Raw genomic sequence first — 27,500 nt, forward strand, 5'->3', positions numbered from 1 at the left:
TCGCACTGCTAAGAACCAATCAGGTTGCAAGGATCACCAGTGATTTCTAAATGGATGAAATGAACAGTGACATCAAATTGTCTTTTGATACTCGCATTTGCCGACCATCGAATAAAAGACGTCACAAACTGAATATAAAAACCTCTGGTTGGCACATTGATAGCTATTGGTGGCGTTACTCAGTGAAAATCTCGATTTAGGTTAACGAACGTTGCAATTTTCAAGCCGACTCGTCTGATTTGGATTCCAAAATCCACTGCTTGCTATTAAATGAAACTGAAGCAAAAAGAACAAGCAGAAGCCGTGTCATAGCAAACGAGAACTGTCTTTTTTATTTAGTTTTTTTTTGTGCGTCTACTGAGATTCTGTTATCAAAGTAGTTCACAATTTTCGTCGGCAGCGAGGTATAATCGGGACCGGGGGAAAATGAAAGCGTTTTCTTCCTGCAACTTTCGATTTTCATGAGTTGAGGACTCTGACCGAGCACTTCGTTTACATTTTATGGTAAAAACGGGGTGTAGATAACTTGTGGGTGTCATTGCTTTATTCTCATGTTAGATTTGGGAGCCTGTTGCCCACAAATTTCATACCTACAAATGAAGTATGTGGGAAAAAGTCCCAGCTTACATTACGTACAACAGTCAACTACTGAAATTTTGTCATATTTCTAAAGAACGACCTTTTATTGAATTTATCATTCATTTCTCTTCTTTCTTGATTCGTTATCAGATTGCTGCATCTAAAGGTAAGTAGGCTAGCCAGCAAAACTGCAGTGTCCCTGCAGAAAGGCTTATAGGTTGATTTTTTTTAGCAGTATCTAGTATAATTCCAAAACAAATTGACTTTTGTTGCCAAAAGGAATGAAATTGTTCATGTCCTGATAGCACAATCATACTCTTATAGAATGGGCCTTAAATCACACGGCCGCCATAATTGAGTCCCGAGGGATTGAAAACTTTTTAGTTTTTGCGCACCGAAACTCGTTCCCAAACATTTCAAACTCGAGGCTCAGGGTACGAAATCTATTGTCTATGGCCAATATGGCCGCCGCGCGAATAACGCCCATGGCAGTAGTTTGCAAAATCGAAAAATATATTGTAATTGAACTATTCCTCGTTTAGAAATAAGGGATCTGAAGCTTGGTTACAAACAACTTTAGTTTACACGTAGGAACCAAAGTACTGTTTGTTTGAATTGTTTAAACTCGATATGAAACGAAATAAAACCGGGATACTAGTTTTTGTTCATTCTTATTTTTTCGCAGAGGATCCGATGATTTTGTAATTGACCATTCTGTCCGAGTTCATGTCTGTCTCTTCTGCAAAGGGAGTCTACAGTGTGAAGTTCAAGTTTTCTTATGAAAATAGTTTTCAGTCATATGTAAAGTAGAATGAACAAATTACCATAAAAAAAATTCGCAATTCGATTCGCTTTGTGAAAAGGAGGCAGGACGTGAACTCAGAAATGGCTATCGGCAACGGTATCAGCAGCTTACTTGTGTTTATTAGGTTGCATTGCAGGAGACTTGATTGGAGGTACAAAGAAACATGATGGAACCTTTGTGGATTGTACGGACAAGATTGTCGGTTAGTTGTATATATCGGCTTTTCTTTTGCTTCTAAAAACATCTCTTGGCACGCAAACATTAATTTACTATTAATATAAGTAAACCAACGTTCTCTCGCTGATGGGTATTCTCTAGCTCTGTTACGTTACCTGTTTTGGGAAAGCCCTCGCGTACCCATGCATAATTTTTTCCCGTTGGTTTTAGCCTCGCGTTCAACACTGTTTTTGCAGAGGCTCGAAAGGGATTGACTAAAATGAAATATCATCGCTGTGTATTGGATATGAGAACTGGTTTAAAGGCACACATATCCAACGCGCGCTCATGGAATAATTGTTAAATATTCCTACCATTCCTGCAAATAGTCTGTGTCTGCTTCCTTTTTTGGCTGTCAAACTTTTACGAACATTTCTCTTTCGTCAGGGTATATGCTGGTTGCCTTCCTCACGTTCAAGGACTTACGGGATCCAAAAACGATACTTGGACTGTTTCCAAAACCCAAATTCAGACTTTTCATCTTCATCCCTTTGCTGAGGGGTAAGGTTTGAATTCAGCGATGTTCGGTTCTCTGGGAGCCTGGGCGCTTTACGCACTGCCTAGGATAGCATTCACGCAGACCTTGATAAAAAGTTACACTGTAAACATAGTTTAGATATTCTTTTCTTTTCAGTTTTTAATTCCGTGTCCTTGCCTCGTTTATTACGAGAGTGGCTTTTACTAGTATCCAAATTTTGCATATATTTTGTTGGGTCACGACCTGTTTGGATGGCTGTTCTTTGACGTTCACACCGGTGCGATTTCAGTTAAGTGGCTTCCATTCAGCACCAAAATTAATCACTACTTTGGCAGTCACAACAAACTTTGGGCTATGGAAGGGGCAAATCGTGACGCAAAGCAAATACATCAGCGGCGCAAAGCGCCACATGCCAGCAAAATATAAGGATATATATGGGAATCCCGATAAAAGACCTGAGAAGATAATTTTGCGAAAAAAAATTGTTAATTAAAAAGCTAACCTTAGTGGCCATTGTGGATCGCTTCCTTCCGTGTGGTTTTTCCAGATTCGATGCGAATTTGAGCCATTATCAGTTCATCGGTTGTTATAGTAAAAATACCAAGGCTGAACACTCAATTGTCACAGCCATCAAATTCAGTTAAATATTCCTGGTTAAAACAGATGTTCCCACGGTTAAAACCACACAAATAGAATTCAAGCGCAAAGGTTTTTCTTCATTTCAATCCGCTAGCCGCGCAATTGAAGCTCTGCCAGTGACTCAGGCGAGTGTTAGTGTCCCAAACGAATCGATAAAACGATTTAAACAATCAACACTACACGGCGACCCTTTGAGTTTTCGCCTGGTACGAGTCTTTTCTTGCGGGTCTTTGTTTGTCTTATTCGTTTACTAAGTGGTAACGAGTCTTTGTTTGTCTTTTTCGTTACGAAGCCGGAAAACAAATTCTCGTAACCAAGTAGAAACTCAACGGTCGTTGTCGTGTTGATTGCTTTTTTTAAAAAAGCTCTTTTTTATCGTTTATCGATTCGTTTGGGACACTAACACCCGCCTGAAGTCGCTGACAAGGCTTCAATGCGCGGCTAGGGGATTGAAATGAAAGAGAAAAACCTTGCCCTTGAATTAAGGTGTGGAATTTTAAACCGTGGAAACATTTAACCAAGAATATTTGACTGAATTTGGTGGGGTCGGGAGAATTGAGTGTTCAACCTTGTATTTACTATAACCGTTACCGATGAACTGATAATGGCTTAATTCGCGTCGAATCTGGAAAAACCACGCCGCAGGAAGAAAGCAACGCACAGTGGCAATAAGGTTAGGCTTTTTAATTAACAATTTGTTCGTAAAAAGTATCTTCTGAGGTCTTTTATCGGGATTCCACATACACTGAAAAATCCTTATATTTTTGTTGGCTTTCCCTCACACCGAGCTTGGGGGGCCTGTGAGGGCGCTTGCAAACACGTGCAACAGCCCAATTGGCTGAAAAAAATAACACGAGATTTTTTGAGCCGTAACCATGCGTAGAAGTGACAGACAATCAAAATTGCAAAGTTAGTTTTGACTCTCATTTTCAACCATATCTTTTCACGAAATTAACTTAATTATTATCCAACCGTTTCTAGTTCTCGCCCTGTACAAAAAAACACACACGAAAGGAGCACAAATATTCCCTATCCACTATTTACGTTGTACCGTTAGTTATTAGTCGTTACACTTGGTTTTGTGCAGTAGGAAAACCGGTTGGGCTAGTTTAGTCGCTGGCGTTGCCCTGTACGCACAAATCTGCCAACACGTTCCGGTTGTTACAATTCATTTGCTAAAAATATATTGCAAAAAAAGTTGGATAATAATAGCTTACTAGGTGTTTTGATGTGTGGTATCTCTGAGTATTTCTACTACTTGCTTGTATTTGACTCGCCCTACCGGGCTCGTCAAAATACAGCACAACTCGTAAAAATACCTTAGCGATACTACCACACCAAAACATCTAATAAGATATATATCGCGTGTTGCCACAACGCTGCTGTCTCGTAGTTTTAAGTAACTCACTAAGGCTGTTTAAACTGTTCTCGGCAAGAGCGAGGATTTCGTTCATTTTGCGGTTGTCCTTAATGTGTGACATATCAGATATCAATTCAGCTGCCAAGTTGTGCTAATTGTTGAAAAGGAGGCTTCTTTCCAGCGTCTTTTGGATGACAATATTCTACAAAAGCTGCACCCGTGCAGTTTAGTAATCACGGTGCAGTACTGCAACAACTTTCCTGTTTACTCGAGCGGTTGTCGATCACTACGGTTGCTAAGACTAGACACAACGCAAGGGATAGTGCACAGTGCACGAGGTAAGTCGCGTGTGGACAGCCGACCCTTTGACGCGGGACGAGCCAATATGGCGCCCTGGACGCAAAAGACCTTTCCACGATGCAACTCCAAAATTGCAAAACATTTGAACAAAAAGTAATCCTATATCGATTTATTATACCAAATGTACTGTTACTTGCATAAGGTTCAAGAGTTTAATTGAAAATTCCAAGAAATATGACCGAAAATCAGTAAAAAGTTAACAAGTCTACACTGAAGAAATATCTATGGGCATAAATTTCTGTTGGTTGTGTTGTTGCACATATTTTAGTACGCATAATTGTTCGTGTTTTAATTGGATTCTTATCGAGCATTACGGGTACACTAAATTGGACTCGATAAATTTATTCGTCAAAGTTTATTCTGCAAAAACTTGTTTTTGCCAAAACCTAAGGATCCTGTACTGAGGCAACAACAAACCGACGCCACTTTCCTCTGTTCGGTGCTGCCGTGACAGTGATCACGAGTACATCGCTAAGGGAACACGTCGGAGGCGGCTTTTTCTTTCCACAAAAAGAAAGACCCTGCTTTTTCAGAGCATACTTTTCAAAACAACCGCCCACAGTTGCTTGGGGGATTCTCTAAAATGATCACCACCAACCGAATGTACCATAACATCTCAGTTTGGAAGCTTGGCACATGAAAGTCGCTCCCTCTCCTTCGAACCGCGATGATGGCGTTCTTTCACCTAACACCCTATTTGCACCTTATTAATTAAAAGAAAGGACGTAATTACTATTAATGAGAACATTCTTTCCGTTGTTAAGCAAATTAGCGAGCATATGTTAAGACTTCTGCGGATAAACAGAACTCCGGTTTTCCCTTTCCACAAAAAACCAATATTTGATGTGATTTTGCGTTAATTTGCGGAATTCAGTTTTCAGTGTCCCTGTTCTGTTGCATTTTTTTAATACCTGTCGCACTTTGTAATAAAAACACTTGTCGCACTTTGTAATAACACTTGTCGCACTTTGTAATGACACTTGTCGCACTTTGTAATAAATTAAGCTGCCGCACTTTGTAATAATAAGTTGTCGCACTTTATAATAAGCTTCAAATTTCCTTTGAATGGCATGTTTGGTAGAAATGCATATGACTTTAAATACTTTTCAGCGTACAAATACGTTCCTCCTTGATATTTTGCTCTGCACACTAAACTGAGGGGAGGAAAAAAAGAAACGCGCTCTCCTACGCGCTTCTAGCAATTTTTTACCTTGGAAAATCACACAGCTTGCTTAGCAACGATGGAATACAATAAGGGAACGGATCGGAAGCGGAAATAACTGCGCGAGAGGGTGCGGTTCAAGGGTTAGTAAAGGAGATTGAGGCTGGCTTCAAGTGACGACGTTCTATATGAGTCTTTTTTTTTGGGGGGGGGGGGGGGGAGGGGTAGTCACAGGATTTAAAATAGTTACTACAATCGTAGCTAAAAGTTCGGGAGGGGTACCCTTGAACACCATTACAAGACAAATACCAAAGTTCTTCGAAATATACCCGCAACCCAGTGTAAATGGTCTATAGGTCTGCGCAGTAGATGCAAGCACGGTAAATGATCGAATTTAAAGTTGTATCGTTCTTCTTTGGTGTGTGCTGAGGCATTGGAAGATGGGAGTGACAGTGAGGGGTGGAGCCATGAAAGCAAAGACTGGATAGATCCTTTCTTATATTCTGAATTTCTGATGCATTATATCTTCAAGATTGCAGAAATGGTCCTTGTGGCCTATTTGATGAAGAAAATCATTTTTTCACTGCTGCCTCTGGATCAAAATCACAAAGTGATGGGTCCCTAGTGAAAATTGCCATGAGATCTTCAAGGGTTTATCCACCAAGGGAGGAACGTGAAGTCATTCTTGAATTTTGCGCTGATTATGCCCTTTCACAGCTGAAGCAGCGGAGTTAGAAAGAAGCGATAAGATTTCAACCAAGTGGAGTCCATCTTTGAGATCATCTTTGTAGACTTCCTTTGTTAGAAGTGTGATCACCTCAAAATTGACCTCATCGATCTAGGGCAAGAGGCATTTGTACGTCTCATACAATGGTTTCCACCAATGCTTCAAGGCAAAGGCTGTCACATTGCATCCATTCCACCTCAGTGGATCTCTTTTAAGGTTCTGGTCAGTACTCAGTTCAAGAGTAAAGCATATCTTGATCTGTGATCAAGGTGAGCTTTGCTCTTGCATTGTAGTAAGACTAGCATGTCTTTAACCACTTGGGTGGGAGCTGAGGAAAACTTTTTGCCCGGGATTTCCGAAAGAACAACAAAATCTCTCCTTTGTCCTGAGCATCATCACTCAGCAGCAAAGTAAAACGGCTTTCTCTCAGAGAAGACATATGCTTTTTTAAACACACGGCCAGTATATATAGGAAAGGAACGAGAGGTGCTGAACAAGATCAACACCGTATACAAAATTACCTATCCACCTTTCTGAAAACGAGACCGTTGAAATCATGATATCCACGAGCGACGACACCACCCTCACAGAAAGGCTCCCGAATGAAATTTTGGGGAACGAAAACCCGATGCTTCCGCGAAGGGCGCTATTTTCTTCAGGGTTTTCGTGGCCCGAAACGTGTATGCCGTATGAATAATAACCTGTGTAAAGTCAGCGTCCGTTTTCGTGGTCTCGATGGTGGTTAACGTGGCACCTTCAGGGATGCAGGGATGGCGCAGTGGTGAGAAGCACTCGCCTCCCACCAATGTGGCCAGGGTTCGATTCCCGACTCGGCGTCATAATGTGGGTGATTGAGTTGGTTGGTTCTCTACTCTGCACCGGCAGGTTTCTCCGGGTACTCCGGTTTCCCTTTTCCTCAAAAACCAAAATTGACTTGATATTACTTGTCATTGTTCATTTCAGTTTACAGTGTCCCCAATTAGCGATCCAGCGCTAGAAACGACTAGAACACTTAAATAAAGTTCCTTTCCTTTTTTGTCAGCGTCAGAAGCCTAATAAAAAAGTTTGGATCTGGAGAGTGATTAGTAGGCAAAATAAAACTCTGGCAAAGTGTAAAATAATTATTGGAGCAGATTCCTTTGCCCCTTTACAATTGAAAAATCTGAAGGAGAGCGTTTGCAACCTTCGCCTGTTAGTCACTTTTCAGCAATAAAAAAATGGGGGCTACTAAGTTCGTTTGCCATGGTAATTAAATTACGTCACATTGATATGTGCATCTTGTTTAAGCAATACTAGCAACTTCATGTCGTACCATAACATTGTCCTTACGCTGAAACTGTGTTGAAGAGTTACTCCTTCTAATAAGACATTCCCCAAAAATGGTTGAAAACCGGTTTGAGCCACCCTTAAGTCATGTACAATTTCTACCAAACATGCCATTCAAAGGAAATTTGAAAGCTTAGATACAAAGTGTGACAAACTTGCTATTCTAAAGTGCGACTGCTGAAATTTATTACAAAGCGCGACAACATGAAATTAAAAAAGGTTGGACAAGCTATTTATTAGAACAGTGCGACAAGTGTCTTTACAAAGTACGACCAGAACAGTCCCCCAATTAGAGCTCCAGCGCTAGAAGACTAGACACTTAAATAAAATTTCTTTCCGTACCTTCCTACATTTAGCGCTGAGGCGTTAATTGGTGACACTACAGAAATCAAATCAAATTAACTCATCATCACAACATTGGTTGGGGGAAAACCGGAGTACCGGAAGGGAAAAACCTCTTGGAACAAAGTTGAGAACCAACTGTTAACTTGAAATGGGAGCAGGGATAGCGGCCAGGTTGTGGCGCAGATTCGATTCCCCAGATTTTTGATTGTTTGCGTCCACATGTGGGTTGTTTTTTTGTGCATTACATAGAAAGAAATTTTTGACCTATTTCCGTCCTGAAATATTCTGGAAATAAAAACTATATTTGGTTCCATCCACGATATTAGGGACGTTTTTTTTTTTATAAAAATATTGATAGTCGCTCTTTGACTTCGAAATAAACAGTGCCCTGCCGATACTTAGCGTTATTATGTTGTGTGAAATAACTTTCGTACCACTTGAAGTCGTTCAGTTTACCCTGAGCATCTTTGTAATGTATAAGAGTTGGAAATCATAGCCGTTGGATCAGCAGCATGCAATTGCAAAATAAGCCATAAGAGAATTTTTTCTTTTCAATTTTAGCCGTTCAAACTTATGAACATTTCATATTTTCCGTATGCCATCCTGATCTTTGATCTTTTGTCGTACAAGGCATCCACGTGTTGCATAATGGAAAGGCAGGGAGTCGTACCCTACAAAGAACCACCGGGACTCAATCGGGAGGGTATTTTTACGTCAAATCAAACGGCTCCCTTTTTATTTATTTATTTTTATTTGCGTGCAATTAACGGTGACCAGCTGTAGCTATCACAATTACTTCAACGTTTACGTGGAGTCAAAAGTAATATTCTGTCAAGAATACTTAATAGCGGGAGTTTTCCGAATATCTGGCCTATTTAAGCACGCTGTGCGACATACATTTTAAATCGACGAAGGAGGAAGACTCTTATTCGCAACAAAAAAAAAACAAGCTATCCTCGCAAACATCAGTGATGGGCGTTAAAATCCGTTCGCGATGTTGGTCTCCATTCGGTTTTGCTACTAAGTGCACTGCTTCAGTACCAAGCTGTTCTTAATGGCTTGGGTTTAGAACGATTGTAGAGAAAAAAATTCTATCAGAGGAGAGAAAAGATTTGGTAAGTAGAAACGTTTATTTGTTCTTTTAAATGTAAGCCTGACTTCTTCTTTTGCCCCTATACTTGAAATAGACCTTTGATCTCATCGAAATTACTGTAATTAACAGCTGGACGAGTTGAATTGTAAAAGATCAACCCAGGTTTTAACCCAAAAAAAAAAAGAAAAAGAAAAGGAAAAAGAAAAGAAAAATTCCAAAAGATTGGTTTGGCACTCATTATCTATCAACGATTGTATTTCCGTCAAGAGCTGGGATCAACAAGAAACCGTTTTTTTCTAGTTGAATTTTGATAAATCTAAACTTGGCAGCATATATATCAATCAGAACTGAAACCTATTGGCCGGTTACTTTAAATTTGGAGATTTCGTCGACATGATGAACGAGTTTAGGTGAAAACGAAATTCGACTTCTAGATGAAGCAAGTTGACCCAATCCAAGAACTTAATTGTCCAAATTAGCCGCTCGTTGTTGTAAACGTTGCGAGCAATTTTAAAGACAATTCAAATTAAACGTTGCAATACTCAGACACTCAGGCCAAATTCACACGTTACCGGGCGAATTTTCTACCGATCTAAAAATTTGAACCAGTCATTGTGTTTGCCACGAAATCGTGCAAAATTTTCACTCTGGTCACACGGAACTGACGAAACGGGTAAAGTTTAACCGTTGTCAATGGTTTGACCATCTGTTCATGCGCAGAGCGCTACTTCACGAAATCCAAAATGGCGTCAAGAAAAAAAAAGAGAATACCAAAACGATAGTAGCTGACGTTACCACCCGCCATCTATGCAACCACACCTTTGACGTTGCAAAATTTGGATGGTCAAGTCAGTTTTCACAGCGCGTCGGTTTTAAATTTGCTCGACCGTTACCTGCTAAGCATTCGTCCCCGTTTGGGGAGTTTAAATATTTGACGGGTGAAGCGTCTAAATTTTCGTTCGTTTAGCGTGGTTCCATGTGAACGGAGCCCCTACATGCTCGAAACTCACAAAAAAATTGTCAACCGGTAGAAAATTTGTCCGGTACCGTGTGAATCTGGGGCCTCAGTTGGAAATTGGTCTTTGCTGGAACTTAATGAATAACCAAGGACCATTGAGTCTCGAAAATTAATTAGCGAATTGCTTTGGTTTTCATTACTTAAATTATAACCAATCAGAAGTGAAACCAAAACCAATCGTGGCTTGCGCGTTGTACAGTTTTCCCGCGCTTTGTGTCCGGTTACGTGTTATTTGGCTTCAGGTTTGATTGGTTTACCTGGATCGTCTCCGTCTTTTTTGATTTGGCCAAGTAATTACTTTAGTTTTTCTTTTACGACACTCGATTGAAAACTCCCTCTAAGTCCAGAAATGTAGATAATTAGATAGTCGCACAATGGCAACACTAAACGACCTTTTTGCCCTAAATGACAAGCAGTCACTTCTATCTTTGCATTATTTATTAATTGGTGCCAATATTAATTCCAGAATGAAAGGAAGTACAAGTGGTCTCCTGAGAACTTGAACGATTTTACCGCAAAACGTGAATTTATGGCGCACCCAAGAAAACCGGCGAACAGGAGAGGACACCACTGATTACAGATAAGCCGATACAGTACTTCAAGTGATGATAATCAGGGAAGAAGCAAATAAAAAAAAAGAACTTTTGCTATCTACTGTTGTTTAGTTCGTTGTTAAGAAAATAAAATAAGTTGTCAGGGAAATAAATTAAAGAAAAACTTTGGTGGACAACGTTTTTATAATAAATGAGGGTTTTTTGTCTCACAGCATGCAAAAATGGTCTGAAAACTGAACACTCCCGAAAGCTTAGTTTTTTTTTTTTTTTTTTTTAAAAAAAAAAAACTGAGACACCCCAAAAAATTGTCGGGGCAAGTTCATGCCACAGTCTCGTTATTGTGGTCCGTCTTTGATACTTTGGCTCCTTTGCTGGGCGGGTGTAAAGAAACGGAAACCTGGTAAGGCGACCCCGTATTTAACTCGTCTCAATTCGAGACTCGCCGCTAAGTCTTTTCTTTACTGTTAAATATGAATGATAGCGGCTCACTTGGGTACTTTCACACGCCACGTCCATACGCCTTTACGATTTGAAGCAGCTGACGTTCGATCACAGCCCAAAATAAAAAGGGCATCATTTACGAAGCAGAAATGCTGTCTGCTTATAAGGACGTTAAAATCCATCACCGAGGAGAAAAGCCTGGGCTTGCCAGTTGATTTCCATTGAATCCCGGACCCTTGAAGTACCTTTGCATACTAGCACTAACCGCATAATAAAAGTGATTGTGGCCTGGAACTGACGCGTTTTCAGTTTCATGCAACCCCTAAACTCTGTTTAAGTAATGCGTCCATCTTTTTTTGTGACCTTCCATCCCCTTCCTTATCTTTCCCCTATCTGTTTTCGTGAGGTTAGAATGCTAACAAACACCACTAAGGCAGTCCACCGTAAGTCCATTCTAAGGCTAAACCCATTTTGAGGTGTTAGGTAGATCGTTCTATATATATTGACATCATTTATTTTACCAGTTAATTTGTGTTCTGCCCTTAGGCTAAATTAATAGTAAAATGCTGTTGATTGCAGTAGTAATAAATGACGGCTACCAAGGGAGTTGTCCTCTGCGATTTCCTTTAAAATTTTCTTGTGCTTATTTCTTTTTCATATTTATTTCAAACCTGAAACTCATGACTTGAATCATTTAACTCTGGTTTAGAGATGTTGCTTTTTTTGTTTAAAAATGTCACTATTTGAATGTAACGTGGCTCATGCATTTTCCCGCTCGTGCAGCTTCAAGCCTTTTTTTGTCCATATTTGGGCACAAAATTGGTATCCTAAAACGCCCAGCTATGTTCCAAGGAAAAGAGTGCCCGCTACACGCTTCAAGGCCATGTGCGTCTGTTTCAGACATAACGCTTCCTGCTTTTTGTGACAAAAAATGCTTCAGTTTATTTTCCCTTCGATAAACACCTCTTGTTTAACCGAGTTCAAGGTCCGTATTGGTAGTTACGGACCGAGTTAGGGATTTATGCGCAAGGCCTTGGGTAATAAGTTAACGGGAAAAAACGAGGATCCGTAACTTACCGTACGGTTAGTATACACTGTCAATTCCTCGGTTGTGCCTACAACCTTCAGTTTGACGGGAACTACCCTTGAGCAGAAAGGGACTACTTTATACTCCACTCTCCTGTCCCCCCCCCCCCCCGCCCCCTTCCCCTCGAAGCAAAAATAGCTTTGTTTAAAGACTTTTCAAGGAGGATTTTAAATCAATGAACAACGGATTAAATCGGAAAACCTTCAAGTTGATGTTGCTTGGTTTTCGTCCTTTGAAGCACAATATAAACTCTGCGCTCGATTAGGTCTTTCCTCTTGAAATGTGGCTCAAGGTAAGTCTTCATATTTTCATTTTTAGGGCAAAGGGTTCCCGGATGTGAATACTCGTGTGATGGTCCGCCGATTATGGTGCACTTTGCAGAACCTGTCTTAGCTCTGGTGGATGCAGATCCGCATGGTGAGTCCGCTGTCGTAAATACTCTCCCCACCCTCTTTAAATCCTGAATAATACTATAATCATTTGACTTATGGACAGATATGTCTAACTTGTTTTATGCGGATTTTGTTTAAACGTCACTAAGTGTTCCCTTTCTTCAGTATCACTTATGTCCAGGCAATAAATGTCACAAAGGAAATTGGTCAACTACAAGTTTACTCTTCAATTAAATATAAGCAATTAAGTCATCGAACCAAAGAAAAACCTTAATCCGACGTTTAAAGTGCCCCTGTGACCAAAAACTCAATTCATATTTTCTTTGGATTTCAAAACTATGTTAACAAAACATTAAGTGACCCACGTTTTAAGCCTTGATTTCAAAAAGACACCTCTTTATTTTAACTGTATACGTAATTTTCCATTTAATGGTCCGCCATTACTAACATTATGTTCTTGAGAGAGCTGGATCGAGGAGAAAATGACGTCAAAGGCTCACTAATTTAAGAATGCAATACGTGTGTACGCCGCAGAATTAATATGCAGCACGGTGGTTTTGGGCTTTCAGACTTTTAAACTCACGCTTTGCATATATAATAAGCTGCCTTCACAAGCTGAAATTTTAAGTTAGTGAGCCTCTGACGTCACTTTTCCCTGGATCCAACCGTCTGAGTCCAATCGGTCAGTTTTGAACGTGAGTAATGGCAAACCGTGAAATCCAAAACTTACACTCAAAATAAACGGCCTTTGGATAAATATCAAAGCTCAAAATTTTGCTAGTCAGGTGTTAAGCAAACACACTTTCAAAATCTGAAGCAAAAAAGGAAGTGTTTTTTTTTTATCACAGGTACACTTTAACTGTGTCGTCGTAAATCAGTAGTTTGTGCATGGACGTAAAGAGACCTGGGGTCCGTTTCTCGAAAGTCCCGGAACTTCTCGGGTGTGACGATTTTCATTGGGTTTTAAGAACGGTTTTATCTTCAGTCACCAAACTTCACAATCCTTTTCTCTTTGAGCTAAATGCACATGTGAAGTGCGGGTTATAGAAGAAGGAGAGAAGTGATCCTCGCTCTTATCTTGAAAATTTAAGAAACTGTTTGTTATAGACACCTGGAACATTCAGATTGCTACAACGGAATTCGAGCCCATGACCTCTGCGATGCCGGTGCAATGCTCTACCAACTGAGCCTACACATTGACCTGACCTGGGGCCCCTTTTCTCGAAAGTCCCGAAGCTTTTCGAGGCATTTTCGGGTGTCACAATTCCTTTTGTATCTCAAGAACGGAGAGGATTTAAGTCGTCAAACTTCACAGACATATTTTTTTAGTTAGCTTGAAAACATGTTAAGAGGTCGCCTTTCCAAAAAAAGCGGTTGGCAGTTTCACAAATGGCTTTTCGGGCCCGAAAAGTTTTCGGGACTTTCGAGAAACGGGCCCCTGCGCCCTACCTGAGTGGCTTCATAGCTTATTTAGTAAAACGTTGGACCCGGTATCGCAGAGGTCATTACTTCGAATCCCGTTGAACTAAGCCATCTGAATTTTTCAGGTATGTAGAAGAGGCAGCTAAGTTTACATTGACCACTTCTCTCTTTCATTTGCTTTTTGTTATCTTTAAAGCATGTTATAATACCAGCTAATCAAAACAAGTGGATGGCAGTTTCGTAAATATCTTTTGAGATACGGGCCCCTGGTGTTAATCGAGATTTAGCGTGCATCTAATTTAATATTAAAGAGCCCTGTTCTTCGTTGATGCTGCATATACAAGACGTTACCATGAAATGTAAATACTATTTTTGGCAAGAATTCATTTTAATCATTCTCGCAATCTCGAAGGCGATTTTTGTTGTTGTTGAAGTGATCAATTCACTCAAGTTAAGACAATAAAGGATTTAGGATGCAGAATTTAACTAGGCGTGGGTTGACTCGACTTGCCCGCAAACACTAACGGCTTGCTGCATTAATTCTGCTTCGAAGCTCAGTCGGTATAACGTACAGCAACGTTGACTTTTATCCGGATTTAGATGCTAATCGTTCTTAGTTTAATTTTAAGATAGAGATTAACGTGTCCTATTTCGTGCCCCCATAATATTTAAAATCTGTGCTTCTACGTGGACCTAGTTCCATCTCTACAGTGTTTGCGAGTGCGAAAATAGCAGTAAAGGATTATGTAGACCTTGCAAAGGCAATCACATTATATATTTATGCTTTTTTTACCACTTGCAGGTATCGAGATCCTCAGTGTGTACAAGTTTGGTTCTAAGGTTCATAGCTATTTTCCCTACATTTTGTTTTCAAGTATCCATTTTGTTTTAAACAATGACCGCTTGGTCTGGCTGAACAAACTGTACCGTTTTGGAAACACCCACAGGGTGGAAGATTCAGGCTATTTTCACCCTCACAAACCAACTTGAATCCAGGCGTTCCCTTACTGAAGTGAAATGTTAGATAATGAAACGAATGTATGGGTGCTTTTCATTATCCCAAAGATTCCGGAAATTTTGGTCGGAAATCAAATGCAAAGGTCCGTTTCGGTTTCTTCCGACCGGAATATTCGGGATCACCTCTGGAGGTGGTCCACTTATTTCGGTTGGAATATTCCAACCAAAATTGGCCGTTCCATTTTTGACAAACCGGTTCTTTGCCCTAATTAGGGAATTCGGAAAAGGAATAAAAGTGGCAAGAGCCATTCCTATTGGTTGGCCTGGTTTAATCGGAAAATGTCGTTCCATTTTCCTTCGGTATTCCCACTTATCTCTGACCGGTCGGTTTGGCAAAATGGAAAGCACCCCATATTTAAAGTGCGGGTTTTAGACGAAAGAGAGAATTGTTCCTCGCACTTATCTGAAAAATTCAAGCAATAGGCGATTTGCGCATGACGGCGTCATTTTACGATCGAGACCAGAATGCTTTGTCAAAATGCTTTGTTATTCAAAAATTTCTTCTCTCCTGGGAACAAAGAAACAATTATTTAAATTTGCCTGACAATAGAAGCAACTCAAAGAGTCTGGTCTTCGTAGTTAGAGTCCTAAATTGTGTCGTATAAAAATTATGGGAGTTTTCGGGGTATTATGGAAGAAAAACATCCAAGCCTATTCGCCGAAAATTAGCATCTCCGGGCAAATTGTCTTTGAGATATTAGCCCAGTTATGCTCTGATGACTCCACAAAACTCCTTTTAACTTTGACTCCGTTCATAACATTAGGAACCGAGTCAAATTTAGAAAGATTTGTATGGAGTCATCAGACCAAACGGGACCAGTATCTGCGAAACAATTTGCCCCACAATGCTAGGTTTTGGTAACTAGGCATTTCAGATGTTGTTCTTTCAAATATCCCAACAAATCCCATAAATCCAATCTTTTTATGACGTCCCCACTTTAGAACTCTGTGACGCCATCGTGCAAATCGCCTATTGTCTCTTATAGAGCGTTTTGATTCACGTGACTTAAATAAATGCTAATTTGATGAAACAAAAGAAACTATTTGCATAAAAATAGAGTCCAATTCCCAGAGGATTAATCTGGAACACCAACATGGCCGCCGTTTCTTTGTTTTGAAACACCAACATGGCCGCCATGACGTCATGTGAAAACGCTCTATAGACACCTGAAAAACTCAGGCGGCTTCAACGGGTTCGAACCCATGACTTCTGCGATGCCGGTGCAATGCTCTACCAATTGCAACCGAGATGTGAGGCCACTCTGTTGGGGGCAGCTCAATTTATTGGGCTCATGTGTTCCCGTGAAAGGACTCTATGATTGAAATGAAAAGCAAGCTGAAATCTTCTCCCATTTAATTAAATAAAGACATTCAGTTTTCGTTGGAGTCCAACCTTTCGCTTAGTAATCGGAAGGTCATAACCGAGGCTCGATGCCTGTTAGATTACTTGTTCTTTTCCGATAATCCCCGAGTTATTATCGACAAGATCCACGTGCTGAAAGTGTTAGATCTTAAAGCATAAAGATAACTAGAGAAATCCTTCAGACATAACTAGCACAGGAATTCGTTCAGTTATTTCCACACAAGCAACTTACTAGATTACCTAAAGAAAGTCAATCCTTTCAAGCCCGGAGACCTGGAAAATCAACAAATGACCTCTTGGACTCCCATAATAATCCAATTCCACTCTGGTGGATGGCGAATTGCCATAACACTACATGCGTCTTCTGATTTAGCCTATGGAGGTAAGCCATTTCAAAATGACGGTTTTTATTTTTATTTGTTTGCAACCAGGCCCTATCATTTGATGCCCACAACTTGACAGTTCCTGTTATCAAGTGGCTTGGTGTGCTTCCCAGTGACATCAAAAGGTATTAACATGTCACCGTCATTTTCATCTTTTTCCCAGTCATGATCTGATACAAAAGATTGTTGTCAAGTACTTTGTGTCGGTTTCTATTTAGTGTTCGCGAAAGGAATTTATTATTTTCCTCGCCGAGGAACGCGTGCACGCGCGTTTCCCCGCGCTTGGAGAAAGCTACATTGAAATGCTTTGAATTTTGATTGGTGCACTCGTTGATTGGTTATTATAATTACCATGGCTTTGGTTCTGTCGTTAGACGCATTAATTAACTAATATGATTATAGAACTGAATTCTGGACTTAGTTAAAAGGTAGTAGTCGGCTGAGTATTTTTAAACTTATAAATAAGATTGAGATTTTCTTGGCATGGCTAGCTTGAAATGCGTATGTTCCGTGTAGTGAGGTCGCCTAGGGTGATTTTGAGGCTCGATCTTTACAGAGTGGAGGAAAGCATGAAATTTGGCACAAAGAATCTTGTTGGTATAAGAAACAAATTTAGCCTGGGTGCCACGTGATTCGATGGTCCGGGGAGAAAGACACGTCATTTCAATTCTCGATAAGATTCATTAGCATGAAAACGAGGCTGATAAATCAATCGATAGCTTTTATGCTTTTGATCACCGAATTAAACCAAAATACGTCAACAGCTTGTAAATTAGGTTGCGTGGTTCACTTACATAGCCTGACCGTGTTTATGTCAAGTAAAAATAGCATGTTTCTTGCTGTTTCGCTCATGTTGAATGATCTGACTTCAGAGCATGCAGTTGAGTTTGAAATCGTTTTTTTTTTTAATATAGTTTTACTTTGGTTTTTCATAAACTGAACGAGAAACTGAGGAAATACAAAACTATACAATCGCTGCCACGTATGCAAAGGATAATATACAACCAGTGCCAAGCGCGGGAAAATATGCAAAAGGCGCCAAAAACGGGAAACTCAGTTGAGGATCAGTTTTGGTTTTATGTCGAAAGTGTGATCTCTAAACAACCTTTAAAGTGGTACTATGATCAAAAAGTCATATCCGTTTTTTCTTCAGATTTTGAAAGCGTGTTCGCTTAACACCTAACTGGCAAAATTTTGAGCTTGGAGTTTTATCCGAAGGCTGTTTATTTTGAGTGTAAGTTTTGGATTTCACGGTCCGCCATTACTCACGTTCAAAACTGATCGATTGAGCATCAGAGGGTTGGATCTAGAGAAAATGACGTCATTTACTCACTAGCTTAAAATTTCAGCGTGTAAACGCAATTTATTATATATGCAAAACACGGGTTTAAAAGTCTGAAAGCCCGAAACTCCCGTGCTGCATATTAATTCAGCCGCGTACACACGCATTGCATTCTTAAACTAGTGAGTCTTTGACGTCATTTTCTCCTCGACCCAGCTCTCTCATGATTTTAAAGTTAGTAATGGCGGACCAATAAATAGGAAAATTGCAGTTAAAATAAACAGGTGTTTTTTTTAAAATCAGAACTTAAAACTTGGATCATTTAGTGTTTAGTTAACATAGTTTTGAAATCCAAAGAAAAAAAAGAAATCTTTTTTTGGTCGTAGTACCACTTTAATCATGGGCTAACTTCGATTCGTTCAGGCAACACGAGGTAAGACAAACAGAACATTTGATTACCTGACGATGCAATTCTATGTAAATTGAACATAATGCTTGGTTTCTTAATTACTTTGGGTAGATAGCTATTTAATTGAATTCAGATTCCCATGCATACCTGCCAACCCCCAGAGTACAAAAACCTGGAGACATCTAAAAATCTTTGCATTGTAAGTTACTGCTGAATTGTTAGCAGAATCTCGAGCAACCAAAGGTAACAGGTGACACCAAGAATCCTCAAAACTGGAAAGCATTTCTTCAAGACAATACCAACAAGAAAGAACTATTTGCCCTCCTGACGAGCAGAGTTATAAACTTCCAGTTTCCCGAGAACAAGGAAGTAAACATCACCTCAGGCGAATCTGTAGTCTCAAGCAGAGGTTCTGCCGATATACAGAGATGTGACCACCAGGAAGCCGACACAAGAATTGCTGTACATGTTTACACGCGCCGAACAAAGGATGCAACCAGGTTTTTGTCCGCACAGTGGATACGGATGTTCTTGTCATAATGATAGGGATTTTTCATGACTTGTTCGCTCTGTATCCGTCTGCAGCCATCTGGATTGGTTTGAGCATGTGGACATATGTCCAATACATCAGTGTGAATGCCACCTGCGCATTTCTTGGCCCTGAAACGTCTCGGGCACTCCCTATGTTTCATTCATTCACTGGATGCGTCACGACCTCCTGTTTCTTTGGCAAGGGTACCAAGTTCGCCTGAGACGCATGGAAGTCATTCCCTGACGTGACAGAGGCATTTAAGTTCCTGAAAGATCACCCTTATTACCAGCTGGACAAGGATGATTCCATCTTCAAACTTCTGGAGCGATTTACTGTAGTTCTCTAGGACAAGGCCAGCAATGTGATCAATGTAAATGAAGCCCGCAAAGAAATTTTCACCAAAAAGGAACAGGACCCTAGAGAACATCCCTCCGACACAGGTAAATTGAGTTCGCAACATCTTGTAAGGAGTGAAATTCAGGCTTTCGACTTATTCTACTGTTCTTATTTAATTCATGCCGTGTTTCTGTCGTAATGAATGTGTAAGGACAGGGACAAGGATTCGCAATTACAGCTCTTAAAGCGTGCTATTACAGCACGCTTTAAGAGCAGTATACCAAAGTAGCATCTGGTACACAAGCCTGCAGGCCGTTCAGATGGTTCCTTCACCCGAGGCCTAGGAATGGGGTTGGTGTGACAGGGATGGCATGTGGAAACCTGTCTGGATGACCCTTCCTGAAGCGGCCAAAGCCTGTCTAGAACTCTTAGTTTACTCCATTCTGTGATGACATCCTTGTCATGTATTCAGTACGTGCGAGAAAACAAAAATCGCAGGATGTGATTGTCAGGTGATTACATCATAATTACTATTCAATCTTTGTGAAATAAATAAAGTACCCAAATGGTTATTTCTAATGTTCTTAAACAAATATTAACCCATTATAAGGATATTTTACAACATTTTAATATACAAACCTCGTTTTCATGATGGCAAAAAGAGTCGCAAATTGAATTGCGGGTAATCGGATCATGTGGCACACAGGTTAAATTTGTTCACAGGACCACCAGGTTTTTAGCCTCCAAAATTGATTAGACCTTTGCTTTCCTTCAGCATAAAATTACAAAGTTAAGCCTGGGTTTGTATTTAATCGCGGATTGGTGTTAATCAGCTTCAACATTAATTTGAACAAAGTACTCAGTTTAAGGAGTCAGTGCATGTGAAACTGGGCTCCTTTTTCTAGCAGGCATATTATCAAGAAGAAACTTTTAAAATTTGACGCTCCTTCTTTCAGGATAAATCCGAAAGACTATTTTGAAGAACGCGCGAGTAGCTGTTTGTCCAAGTGGCATCTATGAACTTTATTCGAGCGAGGCAATGAAGAGATTGACTTAAGCGAAAACTCGTTCTCGTATTTCCAGCTGAATTCGATGGTCCTACCATACCCTTTCTCAAAACGAGTGGGCGTGGTATGGACGACGTCTTTTGAAAGAAAAGCTGAAGTAAGCTGGAGCTGAAATGCTCACACTTTGTAATTTCTAGGCTCTCTATTCCCGAAGACAAACGGATACCTTTGACGGATCGAGATAGGAGCAAGGCACGCGAGCTCTTGCAGAGGCCTTACATAAAATCACAGGAGGCCTGGGTTAAAGAGGTAATTGAAAACATATATTATTTCGTTTAATTAAGGGGATGCAGTCATCGGAGATAAGAAAGAACCTTTGCGCTTTTAAGAACTTGAGAATTCAGGACCAGCTACTACTAGTTAATATACTACCGAAACGATCTGATAGGCACAACTTTACCTTCAATGGCTGTTATTACCAAGCGACCAAGCGATAGATCGAATTTATAGCCACAACTGGACTCGTACGAGCTACAAACCGTAATAGCCTCAGCGCGTATCCACTTGTGTTAGCATCAGGTTGAAAAGGAGTACCTGCATTTGGAAAGGGGCCAACCAGGTTGATAGGACTTGAAAAAAACTCTGACGGCATTTGCTCTGGTCATCCAGCACGGAATACTGATTATAAGGATAGTTAACAACTATTATTATACATTGGTGTCACCAGCTCGATTTTGATTGGCTATAAGCACGCAGCTAATTCTTGCTTGCTCTGTTTCTCTTACGTCATACCTACAAACAATAGATTTTATATATGTAGAATTGACGTCATACCTACAGACAATAGTTTTATGCATGCAGAAGTGACGTCACCTAACACACTAACCAGTAGTTTGATCAGTTTTGTCATGGCGGAGCTCAGCTCAGGAATATGCATAATAAAACAATTATTGAATTCGGTTTTCGCATGTTAGCGATAATTATCAAGGCCAAAGTTTGTGTTATCGTATATACAAAAACAGTAAGATAATATAGCACAAAAAGATGATTTTAACTCATTTATTCCTGCAAAGACCACAACATTTTCGGGCGCGAATTCCGCGCGAATTGCTCGGAGGTTATAACCAGTTTCATATCCGACAAGCGTGAATGGAATAACTGTTTTATTAAATTCCTTAAACTCCAAAAGTTTAGAAAGTACGAAATGCGAGCAAATCCGAGCGAAATCGAAAGAACTTGATGAGAACTGATGCAATGTTGTACAAGATCTTGAGGTCAGACGGACGCAGGCTCATCACAAAAACATTTCTTACCTGTTCACGTACTTCTAAACGTCGGAATTGATCCAAACTTTCCACAAAAACGCTTTTATTTTGTTTTATTTTAAAAAAAAGGGTTTCGGCGAGAAAACGTTTAGCTCAGCAACGCTGAGCGCAATCATTTACCATATAAGGTCAAACTAAGGGTGCGTTCGATTGGCCGTATTCCGGAATAGGAATACATGGAATATAAGTTAGAAATCCTTCGTTTTTACGGAGATTCATATTAAAATTGTCAAACATCCGCTAAAATGCTATTTTAAACATTTCTATCATCCTTGCTGCTTCGAAACGCGCCAAACATACCGTTTTGATCATCACTCCATGTATTCTTATTCCGGAATAGCGTCAATCGAACGCGCCCCAAGGTATATGCTTCCAAGACTCTCTTCGAAACCGAGACAAGCAGCAACTCAGAAATGGAGTGTTTGCATACGCTTCCAGTCCGCTGGGGGTAAATTGATCATTGTAAAGCGCCTTTGAGACGTTTGTGATAAAGGCGCTATATAAATGCACCACTTTACTTTTTTTTTTATATGAGCTGATAACCGAGATTGAGTGAACCAGCCAGAGCACGAGAAATGTATTATGCGAAATTGAAAATTTAATAACAAAGGATATGCGGAGTTTCAGTAGCCAGTCAGTGCGCGCGTTCAACGCTATCCACTGTATTGGTATTACACTAATTGGTTACGTAATTCTTTATTTCAGATCGAGACCATGTTGGTCATGGGCTACAAGGCAGAGATTCAAGCTCTTTCTGCTATTTCCTTGGATTTTCTTTCGAGTACTTACCTTCCTGTGAAGGTTAAATACGGTAAATGGATCTGACATTCACAAATGCAGTTGCAGGGAATTCCTTTAGTGTTGATAGAATCGTTTGGTCCTCACATATGTGGTAATCGGTCGTTTCGTATACACATGTGAGGTCGATTCGCTAACACGCAACAGACTTTTACATCCCTTAGAAGTATTAGTGCATCTGTCTGCGGCAACGAAAAAGCGAATTTTTCAATTGGGAAAAAGCTCTCAGCTCAACAGTCTAGCGAATTTTTACACTGATGTGCTCGTACGCTTTAGAGGAACTCTTAACGTCAAAGCATTATACTCTCTTAATTCCAGTCCACAGTCAAGTGACGAGACTTTTTCTAGCGTTTATTGAAGATCGATGCTTCATAAAAGAAAGTCATGTGTACTTACAACTAGATAATTCTAAATCTTGAATCAAGTTGCGAAAGATCATACGAGTACAAATTATGGCTACATATAGAGGTTTTTCTCTGGGTACTCCAGTTTCCCTCTCTTCTCGAAAACCAATTAACGATTTTAGGGTGCGTTCGATTGACCCTATTCCGGAATAAGAATACATGGAATACAAGTTAGAAATCCAACGTTTTTACGAAGAGATTTTAAAACTGTCAAACATCTGCTAAAATACTATTTTAAGCATATTTTTATCACCCTTGCTGCTTCGAAACGCACCAAACTTTCCGTTTTAATCATCACTCCACGTATTCTTATTCCGGAATGGCGTCAATCGAACGCGCCCTTAGATGAGTTGATAAGATTGATTTGATATTTGTTCAGTGTCGACTGTGTCCCCAATTAATACCCCAGTGCTAAACACAGTTGACGCTTAAAGTTCATTACAAAGGCGCGGCAGAGCCACACCTTCTCGCGACAGTATCGCTCAGTGAAATAAAAGTTATGAACTGTAAATACACAATTCTTAAGTGCAAAATTTTACATTTGGTATTCAGCGACTTCTTTACATAACTTGCGCAAAGATGCTTATCTACAAAGTCCTCTCCGTATTACGACTTTTTAGAGTACACTGAGCATCGTCTTTACGTGAAACGGCAGATAAAGTAGATTGCTGTTGGTCTTAAAAGGAAGAAAATTCACTTATTCTAAATTCTCTCTCCCTTTCGAGAAGGCGCATTGGTGAGAGCACTCGCCTCTCACGAATGTGTCCCGGGTTCGATTCCCAGACTCGGCGTCATATTTGTGTTGAAAAAAGGGGGTAGTTTCTAAGGAAACTGTGGTGCTGCGTCGGTGGGGAAGTAGTACACAAAAAAAGCTTGGTTTTATCAACGGAGTTCACACCGTACAGGGATTCTAAAAGCTGACGTTTCAAGCGTTAGCGCTTCGTCAGGGGGAATCGAGAAATTATGGGTTGTGTGTAGTTTTTATAGTAGAGTAGGTGCTACGCTATTGGTGGTAACGTCATGGCAACGTGTTGAGTTTGTTGGTTCTCTACTCTGTACAGAGGGGTTTTTCTCCGGGTTGTCCGGTTTACCCCTCTCCTCAAAAACCAACGTTCGACTTGATTTGAGTTAATCTCAGTTTACAGTGTCCCCAATTGGGGCTCCAGCGCTAGACCCACTAGACACTTGAATAAGTTCCTTTCCTTTCCTTTTCCTATAACTACCAACAAATAAGCTAAAATCAAACCAGTGCCTGCGTGACTTTTAGCGTTCGCTATAAAGAAGATGTCAAATCTCTTTTTCTGATTTACTTTTCGTGATACTTTTACTGGTTCGAGGTGAGCAGATAGCCCACCAGAAACCACAAAGTCAGACAGATGATCCAGTATATCCTGGAGCTTTCCCCTAGAAATTAATTATTGACATAACTGAATCATTTTCCAAATGACAGCGTGTTAGCAATAAAATCGGTAGTAATAAACAAGCAAATAAAGTTGCCGTTTCTCGTTAAACTATGTATGCTGCAGTGATCTATTGAACGCGTTGTAGGCTTGCTCCAAGTCAAACAGCATTTGTCGCACTTGTTCATCCGTCAGTTCATCGCTGGCTTTCATACTGCTCAGTGTCTCGTACCTAAAATTCAGAGAAAACAGAGTTGGAATCTGTTTTTGTTGACACGACTTGTGAGTTTCTTGGTTTTCTGTTCTACTCCGATTGGTTTTTCTCCGGATACTAACTTTCCCCTCTCATAAAGCAACATTACTACCATGTTAAGTTGCTGTTGCTGCTGCTGCTACGCTGATGGGTATCCACCGAAAAACACGAAGGAAACTGTCTCCAATTTTTTATTTGATTTTGGCGCTGAGTCGAGCACACATGGAATAATGAACACAATGACATACAACTTATTCCAAAAAATGGCCACAAGGGCAAATTTGCATGGAAACAAAAGAATACTAAAATGGCGGCCATTTTGGAATAAGGTGTATGACACTACCCAGACATTATCACCAAAGAACGTACTTCTTGTTTTCATATTTTATTAAAATAAATGAACTGGTTCTTACCAATGGTTGACTTTAAGTTTTCCCTCAAAATCTTCGGGGAGGTTACTGAGGCTATTCATTGTATCCATCAGGTCTCTTAAATCTGGATGTATCTAAAAAAGGCACCAGTAATATTATTGGAAATAAATCTCAATTTATTTAGGATGCTACCAAAGAGCAAGTTGGTCCTTTCACAACGCTTTCAGGCAAGAAAACAAAACAAAAAAACAACAACAACAGATGATGAAACAGATGATGAAAAAGAGTACAAATGTTTGTTTGATATTCTACATCAATGTGCTGTACGTGTACACATAGACGCTTGCAAAAATAATCCTTAGTTACCTCATCCATTGCTCTGATTTGCAGTCGCAGTTTGTCCATAATTGTTATGAAAAGCTAAATTGAAAGATTCATAATAATTGAGTGTAAATAACCATATTGTAACAGGATTTGAATCATAAAAAGGATTTAAGGGAGAAGTGATCCTTGCACCTATCTAGACAATTTAAGAAACTGTCTGTTACAGACACCTGGAACATTCAGGTTGCTTCTACAGGATTCGAACCCCTGGCTTCTGTGACACCGGTGCAAATTGCTCTACCAATTGAGCTATCAAACCACACAGTTGGGGACAAGTCAATTTGTTGGACTCTAGGTCTTCATTTGAACAAATGAGCCCAACAAACTGACCTCCTCCCAGCTGAGTGGCTTCATAGCTCAGTTGGTAGAGCATTGCACCCGCATCGCAATGTGGGATTCGAATCCCGCAGCAGCCACCACAAGTTTTCAGGCGTCTATAAAGAGACAATTGTCCAGTTAATTGAGAGGATCACTTTTCCCTTTCGTCGATAACCCACACTTCAAATGTACACTTCCCTCATTCCAAAAGGATTCAGCTACAGTACGTAGCTACTTTGAGTTTAGGAATTATCAGTTTTTAATCCACCATGAATATGTTACATTGTAATACATACCATTACTTAAAGTACTGTCTTACTAATGTTAATTCCCATGCTTTATAACACAACTCACAGTACTGGAACCAACATCAAAAAGTTACTGCTTCTCCCACACTGTCTTATTACACCAACATAACAGTACTTACATTTGAGTTTAATAATGACTGAACACAATAATAGTGACTGAATATTCTTTTAACTCCTTTGGCAGAAAAAAAAACTGCTATTTTTACAAAATTCACTTACTGATACTGTGTCTGCTATTGCTTTACTAGTGTTCCCTTTGTCATCTTTAATGGTGATTGGTCGGCCCTCTTTTATTCTTTCTAATGCTGCAGGACAATCAAGCTGGCAGAACACAACAAAAAACATAGTTACTGTACATGCAACATCAGTTTCTTTCTACCTAAAATGACAAGACTGAAGGTGCAGTAAAATTGGTGACACTCCAAAATTAACATGGAGTTTATTTTAATGTTCAAGAAACCTCACAGGTCTCACGCCTCTTATATTGCACAGTGTTAGACCTTGTATCACATACTGTATGCTGAATGCCATTATAGAGATGATATTGCTGTAGAATCTTAGTGGAGTTACATTGCTTTCTGAGGGAGAGTACCATTATGTGATACTATAAATGTGATCACAAAGTGTTCTTTCAAGCTACATTTACCCTCACTAATAAATAAATAAATAAATAAATAAATAAATAAATAAATAAATAAATAAATAAATAAATAAATAAATAACAAAAAAATGTTGTGCACTGTTGTGTGATCTTACCGTACTGCAATATCTGAAGTAATTCTTACAGTAAGTCATTGAGTTTTTTAGCTGGAATTTTCTTATATCTATGCAGTAAGACATCAACTTACTAGTTTTCCAGTAAACTCTGAGTGCATTGAATACAGTGGTCATTACTGTTGCAACAACTTCCTCAGACTAATAAAAAAATTCTTGAATCCACCTGTCTTGTAGTTAACCTCAGTGTAAAGAAAACCATGATATTGTCTTTGGCCTGCCTCATCATTTCTCTTGCCAAAATTGTAAAAAATATACTATAAAAGCTGTCTTTTAGTAACAGTTACTGTTTTTTTGCTATATTGTAATCAGATAGCTCTCGCCTTAATTTGCTACATGGAGCATGCTGATAAAGCAATGAGTTGAATTTTCTTATCCTACCCTGAACTTCTTCATAAAAGCTTCAACTGTTGGAAAATCAGCTGACTGTACCAGTTTAAACGCAGCCTATAATTTGAAGAGAAAAAGTCGTTGGGGGTTGGTGAATTCCAATTGAATAATACCAAAGGTTAATACCAAAGGTTGTTTCATTATCAGTTGGTAATACTGATAATGATGATGATAAGAACCATAACAATGAGATGACCTGTGGCAGTTCTAGGCATCTCAGTCTACTGGCTGTGCACATCTGGCATATAAGTCATCCCTTAGCCAAACTATACTCTGCACTCTCAGTGACAATGATCATGATAATAATAATAATCATCATCATCATCATCGTCATCATCATCATCATTATTATTATTATAGTAATACAAGATCTACCCAACATTTTTGGAAGTACACAGTAGAACTGGCCAACTGGTAAGTTCTGTCTCTTAGCTCAAGTGAG

At 39.7% G+C, this 27,500-nt stretch overlaps 2 protein-coding genes across 3 annotated transcripts in view; one reads left to right on the forward strand and one right to left on the reverse strand.

Annotated features, from left to right (window-relative positions):
• The window catches only part of LOC137977191 (meiotic recombination protein SPO11-like), a 37,083-nt gene extending 13,323 nt beyond the window's left edge, over positions 1-23,760 (forward strand). Inside the window, 10 exon segments of the mRNA XM_068824458.1 lie at positions 730-745; positions 1,509-1,586; positions 2,020-2,101; positions 4,204-4,315; positions 12,509-12,569; positions 12,572-12,607; positions 14,807-14,844; positions 16,816-16,892; positions 20,531-20,642; positions 22,364-23,760. Of these exon segments, the coding sequence (XP_068680559.1) occupies positions 730-745; positions 1,509-1,586; positions 2,020-2,101; positions 4,204-4,315; positions 12,509-12,569; positions 12,572-12,607; positions 14,807-14,844; positions 16,816-16,892; positions 20,531-20,642; positions 22,364-22,483 (732 nt within the window). The 3' untranslated portion in view covers positions 22,484-23,760.
• LOC137975386 (vacuolar protein sorting-associated protein 28 homolog) overlaps positions 22,787-27,500 on the reverse strand; it is a 14,785-nt gene continuing 10,071 nt past the window's right edge. For both annotated transcript variants that reach the window (XM_068822491.1, XM_068822492.1), the window contains 5 exons: positions 27,050-27,115; positions 26,114-26,215; positions 25,251-25,304; positions 24,927-25,018; positions 22,787-24,492 (listed from right to left, as the gene is read on the reverse strand). In XM_068822491.1, the coding sequence (XP_068678592.1) occupies positions 24,372-24,492; positions 24,927-25,018; positions 25,251-25,304; positions 26,114-26,215; positions 27,050-27,115 (435 nt within the window). In that variant the 3' untranslated portion in view covers positions 22,787-24,371. The remainder of the gene's footprint in view (positions 24,493-24,926; positions 25,019-25,250; positions 25,305-26,113; positions 26,216-27,049; positions 27,116-27,500) is intronic.

The sequence above is a fragment of the Montipora foliosa genome, chromosome 11, assembly GCF_036669935.1.
Source record: "Montipora foliosa isolate CH-2021 chromosome 11, ASM3666993v2, whole genome shotgun sequence".
In the NCBI taxonomy this organism is placed as follows: domain Eukaryota; kingdom Metazoa; phylum Cnidaria; class Anthozoa; order Scleractinia; family Acroporidae; genus Montipora; species Montipora foliosa.